Genomic DNA, 11,231 nt, shown 5'->3' with positions numbered 1-11,231 from the left:
CTCCCCTTGGGCGGCGGCAACCGCTAGACCTGGCTGGCTTCCAGCTTGAAGGAGACTTCGGTGTGAGTCAGGAGTCCTTCGCCAGGGGCAGGACGACGCCGGCACGTGAGGGGCGAAGGGGAACACCATGCAGGTGGGCACCCAGGGGAGTCCCCGTCTGGGCCTACAGTGAGCACCAAGGTGGGGGGCGGCCCGCAATGGGTGGCTTCTAACATTTGTCCTGGTACGAGCTAAATTTTGCGTGCGTCTTTGTCGAGGGTTGAGGGAAGTCCGGATTGACTCCAGGAGAACACCATTTTTCAACATTCAAGACTTCGGTTTGTCACTGGGGGGAAGCATTCAGAGTTTTTGAGGATTGTGTTTCACACCTGTGTCCTTGGAGCTGGACTGCTGCTCTGTTTCTGACTTGAGAAATAGACCAGCAACTTTAGCCCAAGTGTAATTCAATTTAAATATTCTGCTCCCTTACCTTAAAAAAAAATCAGAACGGAAACCCAGTAGTTGCATTGTCTTGAGAGAGACCAACTGTCCTGGAGTTCTCCTACCTGATTGCAAAAGCTCTGTTAGACTTCCATTTATTCCTTAGGAGGAGGCTCCTCTGTCTAAAGCTTCCTTATTAACCAGAAAAGCCTGTGCCTTTGTTTCTTCTTTTGTCAGAGTAAAATTCTCTTTCTGACTTTCAGAAACAGCTTCTTCCCACCTGCTCCCCCAAATTAAAACCACTGTGATTTTTCTTGTTCTACATATTTATTTTTTATTTGCATATACTGTATAATTTACTAGAATATTTTGAACATAAATTACATATAATTTTTAATGGATAGTCCTTTTGTGTTAATAATAGATTCCTAGCAAGTACATTTTATCCAGTCTGTGAAAACGTTGCAAATTTGTCTGGATTTATACCTGCTCTTCAAGAAATAGGCCAACATATAATTGAGAGTGAACTTAACAGCACGTTAACCTTTGTTCATTTATTCATTGATTTATTCAACAGCCAGTTATTCAGTGTTTATGTTTAGTTATGGACTTATCCTAAAAGAGTTTACTATGAGGGAATATAAGGGAGACAGATGTTAACTATTTGTAGTATGATAAAAGCCATAATAGTTTTAAATAGATTGTGGTACCTATTTTTTTTTTTTTAAGATTTTATTTGTTTATTTGAGAGAGAGAGGGAGAGAGCACAAGCAGGGGGAGCAGCAGAGGCAGAGGGAGAAGCAGGCTCCCCGCTGAGCAGAGAGCCCGATGCAAGGCTCCATCCCAGGATTCTGGGATCATGACCTGAGCCGAAGGCAGACGCTTTAACCGACTGAGCCACCCAGGCGCCCTGGTACTTATTTCTATCTGATAAAATTTCATAGATAATTTCTAAAAGTGAAGGAAAAAATAGACTATAGAGCATTTACTGTTAAATTCCATTGCAATGAACTCCTAGATCAGTTAAGGAAGAGCAGAGAAGGTATAAAACCATAAGAATGTGGCATCAAGAATATCAAGAAAGACCATTTTAACAAGAAAGGAATGGCAAAGTCTCTCCAGTTCTGCTTAAGAGATCAAATACAACGAATATCCATTGACATGAACAACATGCAGCTTGTAGGTGACATTAGCTAGAGCACTTTTGAAAGTATTGGAAGCAAACTTTGGAGTGGGTTGAAGAGTTAATGGGAGGTGGAAGTGGTTACAGCTTATGTAGACAATTGTTTCAAGAAGTTTAACCATGGAGGAGAAAACAGAAGATGGTAGGGGATGTCAAGTGCAGAGGGAGTTTTTTAAAAAGGTAGTGCTGGAATTTTTGATGCTAGTGAGCTACTCCTGCTGCATACAAGTAAAAATGCTGGCTAACATGTAAAACATATTTCCTTAAAAGCATCAAAGGGATGACATGATAGTAAGAAACTATGAGACCAAAACTGAAGGGAAATTGGAAAATGAGGTAAATGGATTTCCACAGTTCCAAAGCCACTTTTATACTGAAGGCATTAGCAGTCTGTGTTTTGATCCTGGGTATAGTCACAGGGTGAGAAGGAATCAAAGGGTTATGGTCCACCAAAGGATGGTAGACTAATAGGAGTAGGAACAAGAGATAAACTCATGTCTACGGGAACTCAGGGAAGGTTGTCTTGATGCTTAGTGGAACAGGAGAGAAAAAGAAAAGGAATAATACCTGTCCCCAAGAAGTTGTGGCCCAAGGCAACTCTCACATAGATTACAACCTAAGGCATATTGTCTGGGGTCTAGCAAGCCTCAAATTATGAATTTGATTTATATATATATATATATATATATTAGTTATATACTTAGTGCCTATAAATGCCTGGAAGAAATAAAAAATCCTCTGTGTAGGAGCTATCTTTATCTTAGGCCTCAAAGAATTCCCTCAGGTAAGTTGTCAGAAATCAATCAAAAGTAACCAAGCACACAAAGGAAACAGGGCACCATGAACATGAACCAACAGAAGACTTTTGTTCAGGTTATAAAACAATTATGTTTCTTAGTTTAAAAAAGTAAAAGACTAGATTGAAATTACCTGCAGGGAGTAGTGAGCTTAAAAATTTGGTGAAGACATATCTATACACTACAATGAATAATCAAAAAAAAAATTAAGAAAGCAATTCCCTATATATTTGCATCAAAAAGAATAAAATACTTAGGAATAGGGACACCTGGGTGGCTCAGTCTGTTAAGCGTCTGCCTTTGGCTTAGGTCATGATCCCAAGATTCTGGGATCAACTCCCGCATTGGGCTCCTTGCTTAGCTGGAGCCTGCTTCTCCCTCTCCCTCTGCTGCTCCCCCTGTTTGTGTACTCTCTCTCTCTCTCACTGACAAATAAATAAATAAATCTTTAAAAAAAATAAAATACTTAGGAATAAATGTAACCAAGAAGGCAAAAGACTTGTACACTGAAAACTACAAAACACTGCTAAAAGAAATTAAAGAAGACATAAATAAGTAGAAAACAACCCATTTTCATAGATTGGAAGATTTAAATTGTTAATGTGTCAATACTTCCCCAAACAGTCTACAGGTTCATTGTAATCCCTACCAAAATCCCAATAACATTTTTTGTCGAAACCCATCTTAAAATTCATATGAAATCTTAGGAGACCCGGAATAGCTGAAACAGTCTTTTAAACAGTGAACAAAGTTGGAGGACCCAATTTCGCATTTCAAAATATACTGCAAAGCAGCAGTATTCGAAACCATGTGGTACTGACAGAAGACAGACATATAGACCAATGGAATAAATTAGCCCAGACAGAAACCCTCACTGGTCAAATGATTTGCAACAATGCTGAGGTCATTCAAGTGAAAGGATAGTCTTTTGACAAATGGTGCTGGGAAAACTGGATATCCACATGCAAACGAATGAAGTTGGGCTTCTAACTCACATTATAAACAAGAGTTAACTGAAAAAGGATCAAAGACCTAGATGTAAGAACTAAAACTACAGAACACTTAGAAGAAAACAGGGGGAAATTGCCGTGAAATTGGATTGGCAATGATTTCTTGGATGTGACACCAAAAAAACAGACCAAACAAAGAAAAAATAAATAAATTGGACTTCATAAAAATTTAAAACTTTTATGCATCAGAGGACATTGCTCTATCAATTGAGCAAAAATACAAACCACAGAATGGAGAAAATATTTGTAAATTATATATTTGATAAAATATTAATATCCAGAATATATAAAGAACTCTTAAAATTCAATATCAAAAGGACAAGGCATTTAAAAATAATCATATGAAAGGATGCTCCACATCTATGTCATCAAGGAAATGTAAATTAAAATAAGAGACCACTACACACCTATTAGAATGGCCAAAATCTGGAGCACTGACAACACTAAATGCTGGCAAAGATGTGGAGCAACAGGGACTCTCATTTATGGCTGGTGGGAATGCAAAGTGATATAGCCTTTGGAAGACAGTTTCTTATAAAATTATACATATTCTTACCATTCAACCCAGCAATCACATTCCTTGGTGTTTACCCAAAAGAGCTGAAAAGTTATGTCCACACAAAAACCTGCACTTGGGTGTTAATAACAGCTTTATTCATCATTGCCAAAACTTGGAAGCAAACCAAGATGTCCTTCAGTAGGTGAATGGATAAATAAACAAATGTGGTATATCCAGAAAATAGAACATTATTTAGTGCTTAAAAGGAAATGAGTTATCAAGCCATGAAAAGACATAGAGGAACCTTAAATGCATATTACTAAGTGAAAGAAGCCTATCTGAGAAGGCCACAAACTGTATGAACCCAACTATACACCATTTTGGAAAACTATGGAGACTTTCAAAAGGTCACTGGTTGAAAGTGGGGAAGGGATGAGTAGGCAGAGCACAGAGGATTTTTAGTGCAGGGAAAATACACTGTATGATACCATAATGATGAATACATGTCATCATGCATTTTCCCAAACTCTCAGAATATATACCCAAAGGGAACCATAATATACACTATAGATTTCAGGTGATTCTGATGTGCTGATGTAACAAACGTGTCATTTCAGTGGAGGATGTTGGTAATGGTGGAGGCTGTGCATGTGTGGGGCAGAAGGTATATTGGAAATCACTGTATCTTCCATTCAGTTTTGCTGTGAACCTAAAACTGCTTAAAAAATAAAGTCTTAATAAAAAAAAATAGTTGCTGTTTTATTTTGGCTTTTTAAAAAATGTTGAAACAACATTTTATTTATTTACTTATTTATTAAAGATTTTATTTATTTGAGAGAATGAGAGCAAGAGAGCATAAGCAGGGGGAGCAACAGAGGGAGAGGGACAAGCAGACTTCCTGCTAAGCAGGGAGCCTGACTCGGGGCTTGATCCCAGGACCCTGGGATCACGACCCAAGCCAAAGGCAGACGCCCAACCAACTGAATCAGCCAGGTGCCCCTTATTTTGGCTTTAAATGAAGAATTTGCTTTAAACAAAGGTAACAGGGGTGCCTGGGTGTCTCAGTCATTGGACGTCTGCCTTCAGCTCAGGTCATGATCCCAGGGTCCTGGGATCGAGCCCTGCATTGGGCTCCCTGCTTGGCAGGAGGCCTGCTTCTCCCTCTCCCACTCCCCCTACTTGTGTTCCCTCTCTCGCTGTGTCTCTCTCTGTCAAATAAATAAATAAAATCTTTGGAAAAAAAAATAAACAAAGGTAAGACTCTGGTGGAGGATGTTGATAATGGGAGAGTTTATGCATATGTGGGGGACAAGGGTATATGGGAAATCTCTGTACCTTCCTCTAAATTTTGTTGTAAACCTAAAACTGTTCTTAAACAATTGTCTTCATAAAAAAATTAAATAAAAGATTTTTAAAAATGGGCAAAGAATTTGAATATATATCTCTTCAAAGAAGATACACAAATGGCCAATAAGCACATAAGAAGCTGCTCAATATCATTAATTGTTAGAGAACTATAAATCAAAATCACAAGGGCACCTAGCTAGCTCAGTCGGTAGAACCTGTGACTCTTGATCTTGGGGTTGTGAGTTCAAGCCCCACATTGGGTGTAGAGCTTATGTAAAAAAAAAATACATTAAAAAATTTAAAAATAAAAATAAATAGGGGCACCTGGGTGGCATAGTAAGTTAAGCATCCAAATCTTGGTTTCAGCTCTGGTCATGATCTCAGAGTCATGAGATTAAGCCCCATATCAAGCTTCATGCTCAGGACAGAGTCTGCCTGGGATTTTCTCTCCCTTGCCCTCTGCCCCTCCTGCTTGTGCTCTCTCTCTCTCTCTAAAATAAATAAATAAATCTTTGAAAAAAATAAAAATAAATAAATCAAAATCACAATGAGAGACCACACTCATAGGATAACAATTACCAAAACAGAAATGACAAATGTTGGTTGATGAGGATGTGGAGAAATTGAAACCCTTGTGCATTGCTGGTGGAAATGTAAAATAGTGCAACTGCTGTGGAAAACATTACGGTAGTTCCTCAAAAAGTTATGCATAGAATTATCATATGATCCAGCAATTCCACTCCTAGGTATATAGTCAGAAGATTCGAAAGCAGGGACGCAAACATATTTGTACATCGATATTTATAGCAGCATTATTCACATTAGCCAAAAGGTGGAAACAACCCAAATGTCCCATCAGTGAACGAAGGGATAAACTGTGGTGGATACTTAAAATGGAGTATTATTCAGCCTTACAAGGGAAGGGAATTCTGATACTTGTTTCCACATGGGTGATCTTGAAAACATGCCAAGTGAAATACACCAGTCACAAGAGGATAGATACTGTACAATTCCACTCATATGAGGTAGCTAGAACAGTCAAATTCATAGAGACAGAAAGTAAAATAGTGGTTACCAAGGCTAAGGGTACAGCTCAAGAGTGGGGAGTTATTGTTTAATAGGTACAGAATTTCAGTTTGGGATGATGAAACATTCTGGAGATGAATAATGGTGATGGTTGTACCACAGTGTGAAGGTACTTAATGCCACTGAACTGTACCCTTAAAAAATGGTTAAGGTAGTAAATTTTATATTATTTACATTTACCACAGTAAAAATTTTTGGTAAAGAGCTAAATGAAACTTCTTGAAATGAAAATGTTTAATAAAAGAAAAAATATCGGTGGATAGGTTTATCAGGTCAGTATAGAAATATGGAAAGATACAAAAATTAATAAATTAGGGAAAATCTAGCATTCCAAGTTTGATTTCAGTTGTAGAGGTGAATTTTCCAGAATTTTTAAAAGATACCATTCTACAATTTCTAAAAGCCCAGTGAATCCACACAGGATAGATGAAAGAAATACGTGAAGGGAAGGAAAAATTCTTCTCTACCCTCAAGGCTTCCAGCTGGACTAAATTAAATTTACATGAGATATAGTAACAAGAGAAAAAAAACTAAAGTTTTATTATGTGCACATGGAAACCCAATGATGATATTGAGATTTAAAGAAATGACGAAAGCCGACAGTTCTTATACTTTTTAGATAGAGACAATAAATCTGTGAGGAATTGACAAAACAAAACTTTGGGAGCTTCAGTTAGTATGAAATTCTAAACAGAGTTTGAGCTGTGGTAGTAAATTAGTAAACAGGAACAAGGGTTATTATTAATACAGGCTTCTGGGCTCTAAATTTTCTATCTCTGGTGGTAAGGATGTCTCTTTACCTCCTGGTGCAGGGAGGGTACTTTTCACATGGAAGATTTATTTCCTGCTTTCAGGAGGCCAGAAGAGGGTCTGAGTGTTCTTCTTGCATAAGGCTGTCTCTTAAGTAACTTTAAAATAACCAGTGTGCCAAAGTGGCCCATCTTGAGGCAGCCTGCCCTTGGGCCCTACATATGCAACTGAATACATCATGCCAAACTGCAGAGAACTACAAAGAAAATCTCAAATGCAGGCAGGCAAAGAAAAGACATTATCTTCAAAAGTATAAGAGATTGACAACTGATTTCTCAACAGTGGATCTAAAAAGTAGCAAACAATGTGTTGAAAGAAAAAAAAACTATACTCAGAAAAATTATTTTTTAGGCTTCCAGGTTTGTTGGATTGTATTCTATCATTTTTTATTGAAGTATAATAAGTATACAGTGTTATATTAGCTTCTGGTGTACAATATAATTCAACAGTTCTATACATTTTTTCAGTGCTCATCAAGATAAGTGTACTCTCAATCCCCTTTAATTATTTCACCCAAACCCTCACTCCCCACCCCTCTGGCAACCACCAGTTTGTTATCTGTATTTAAGAGTCTGGGTTTTTTTCTTTGTCTGTCTCTTTTTTCTTTGTTCATTTGTTTTGTTTCTTAAATTCCACATATGAATGAAATAATAGGGTATTTGTCTCTCTGATTGACTTACTTCACTTAGTATTATAGCCTCTAGGTCCATCCGTGTTGTTGCAAATGGCAAGATCTCATTCTTTTTTATGGCTGGGCAAAGAAAAATTATTTTTATGAAGAGAGCAAAATAAAAACATGCTTTAGGTATTTGAGAGAATAATGCCCGAGCAAGTCCTGACTAAGGGGAATTCTCAAGGTTGTACTTCAGGCTGAAAGAGTATTTCCAGATGGATGGTCTGAGATTCAACAAGGAATGAAGAAAAAAGTGGTAAATAATGTGAGTAAACCTGAGGAAATGTTGGCTAAATACAATAGCAATATTAATAATGATAATGTATTGTTAAGAAAAAATATGGAAATAAAACGAGTTACATAAGAGTAACTTATGGCCCCTCCCCCAAAATTCATGTTGAAATATGATCCCCAACGTGATGGCATTTGGAGGTGGAGTCTTTGGGAGGTAAACAGGTCATGAGGGTGGGGCCCTCATGAATGGGATTACTGCCCGCATAAGAAGAGGCCAGAGAGCTAGCTTGTGGTCTTTCAGCCATGAAATGCTGCAAGGAGAAGGCAGACATCTGCAACCCAGAAGAGGGCTTTCAGCAGGACCCAACTATGCTAGCATCCTGATCTCAGATTTACAGCCTTTAGAACTGTGAGAAATAAATTTCTGTTGTTTATTAGCCACCCAGTGAACAGTAATTTGGTACAGCAGCCTGAATTAAGACACCAACATATAAGTTGGAAAAGGGGTAAATGGAGTTGATGTATTATAAACATAAAAGAGAAAGGACCAACAGAGAAGCACAAAATAAAATGGTAGATCTAAACCTAATAGATTTGTATTTACCTAGAATGTAAATGGACTCTTTGCTCTAGTTATTTTAGATTGGATTAAAAACAAAAAACCCTAACTATATGCTATTTATGAGATATGTCTAAAACATGTAGATACAGTTGAACATAAATGGATGGATAAGCCACAAAAGGGAAAAGGAAGTTCTGCCTTTGAGTTATAAGTAACTGTGAGCTTTATGGAACCCTCACTATCCACAAAAAAAACTCACTACAAATACAGTCTGCAAAAATACTTGTATGTAAATGGAGGGTTGTTGGAGGGGAGGTGGTTGGGGGGATGGGGTAACAGGGTGATGGGCATTAAGGAGGGCATGTGATGTAATGAGCACTGGGTGTTTTATGCAACTGATGTTTAACTGAACTCTACATCTGAAACTAATGATATACAATATGTTGGCTAATTGAATTAAAAAGAAAAAACAACCCACAAAACTTGTATGTAGTCTTGCTGATCTCATAGAGGTCTCTGGGAGCTTCTCCACTCCGAACAGACAAATGAAGGTTGAGTCCTGAGTGGAAGGTAAAGAGACTATGTTGTGGGTGGGAATATCCAGGATCCAGGCTAAGGCGTCACCAGGGTCAGATCAACAGAAGCAGGATTCAGGGCTGGAACAGCAAAAAGCTGAAGAGGTGGAGAGAACTTGGAGACATGCAGGCAGCAAGAAAGGGTTCCCTGAGGCCTGAAGACCAAAGCCACACATTGACCTTTGGAACAATGGAAGTTAAGGGTGAAACTCTCTATAATCAAAAGTCCTCTAGGGAGACATAAGAGATTTAGTGACTGAGAAACAGTACTCCTGGTTGACAACAGGGCAAACTCTTTTTGAAGGAAATTTGCAGTTTAGACAGAAAACACCCACATTTTAAAAGAAGTATGATCTCACATTTAAAAAGAAATATGATCTCAAAATAATCACACAAGAAGACTACTATGAACGTTAAACAAAGGGAAGAAACAACAGATTTAGATTCCTAAGGATTGCATAACTTGCAATTGCCCAATACAAAATCCCTGTCATGAAGTGTTCAAAGAAATAGAAAATGAGATTACAAAGATGAGTTTATATAGGAAACTATTAAGAATGAACAAACAGCCCAAGTATCCATCAACAGATGAATGGATAAAGAAGATGTGATACATGCATGTGCGTGTGCATGCACGCGTGCACGCACACACACACAGGAATATTACTCAGCCATAAAAAAGAATGAAATCATGCCATTTGCAACAACATGGATGGATCTAGAATATAGTGCTAAGTGAAATAAGTCAGAGAAAGACAAATATATGATTTCACTCATACGTGGAAGTTAGAAGCAAAGAAGAAAAGACAAATCAAAAAAACAGACTTTAAACTATAGAGAACAAATTGGTGGTCAGTGGGAAGTGAAGGGAAGGTCAATGGGAAGATGAGTGAAATAGGTGATGGGGATTAAGAATATACTTATCATGGGGCGCCTGGGTGGCTCAGTCAGTTAAGCATCTGCCTTCAGCTCAGGTCATGATCCTAGGGTCCTGGGATTGAGTCCCACATCGGGCTCCTTGCTCAGCCTCCTTCTCCCTCTCCTGCTCTCCCTGCTTGTGCTCTCTCTCTCTCTGTCAAATAAATAAATAAAATCTTTTTCAAAAAAAGAGTATACTTATCATGATGAGCAGTGTAAGTAATATATAGAATTGTTGAATCACTATATGTATACCTGAAATTAATATAACACTATATATTAACTATACTGGAATTAAAATTTTAAGTGAATGAATGAATGAACAAAAATACAAGTGAAATACTTTTATTAAAATACCAAAAAAAAAAAAAAAGAGAGAGAGAATGAACAGATAAAGGAATGGAAAGGAACTTCTAGAGATAGAAACTATAATCATTGCAGTAAAAAGTTGAATGGACCGCTAATTTCTTTGCTGAATACTAAAATTTCTAAATTTTGCTATTATGAATACTGCTGTGGTAAATAGGGGAAGAGGAATATTGTTTTACATCTCTGATTATTTTTTTAATTAAGATTTCTAGAAGTTAAAAAAAAAAAAAACTAAGACAAAAGCCCCTGAATGGATAGGCATATTAGTTATCTATTACAGTGTAACTAAATAGCCCCAAATCTAGCAGCTTAATACAACAAATATTTATTATCTCAAAGTTTCTGGGGGTCAGAAGTTTGTGAGTTGCCTAGCCAGGTGGCTCTGGCTCGAAATATCTAATGAGAGTACATCATTAAGACATCAGCTGGGGTTGCAGGATCTGCTTCCAACATGGCTCACTCACATGACTGTTGGCAGGAGGCCTCAGTTTCTCACCATTTGGACTTTTCAATAGGGCTGTTTTATGGAATGAATTGTGTCTCCCCGAAATTCATATGTTGAGACCCTAACCTCAAATGTGACTATATTTGGAAATAGGATGCTTAAGGAGGTAATAAAGGGAGGGCTCCTGGGTGGCTCCGTTGGTTAAACGACTGCCTTCAGCTGGGGTCATGATCCCAGGGTTCTGGAATCGAGCCCTGCATTGGACTTCCTGCTCAGTGGGGAGCCTGCTTCTCCCTCTCCCTC

The 11,231-nt window shown here is 37.9% G+C and overlaps 1 protein-coding gene across 1 annotated transcript in view; it reads left to right on the top strand.

Moving 5' to 3' along the window:
- PDCL2 (phosducin like 2) overlaps nt 1-11,231 on the top strand; it is a 45,557-nt gene continuing 34,326 nt past the window's right edge. The window contains exon 1 of the mRNA XM_036120786.2: nt 1-133. Coding sequence (XP_035976679.2) covers nt 128-133 — 6 coding nt within the window. The 5' untranslated portion in view covers nt 1-127. The remainder of the gene's footprint in view (nt 134-11,231) is intronic.

Source organism: Halichoerus grypus, chromosome 3, assembly GCF_964656455.1.
Source record: "Halichoerus grypus chromosome 3, mHalGry1.hap1.1, whole genome shotgun sequence".
Taxonomy (NCBI): domain Eukaryota; kingdom Metazoa; phylum Chordata; class Mammalia; order Carnivora; family Phocidae; genus Halichoerus; species Halichoerus grypus.
Note: the sequence above shows the minus strand (reverse complement) of the source record. Positions and strands in the feature narration are given on the sequence as shown.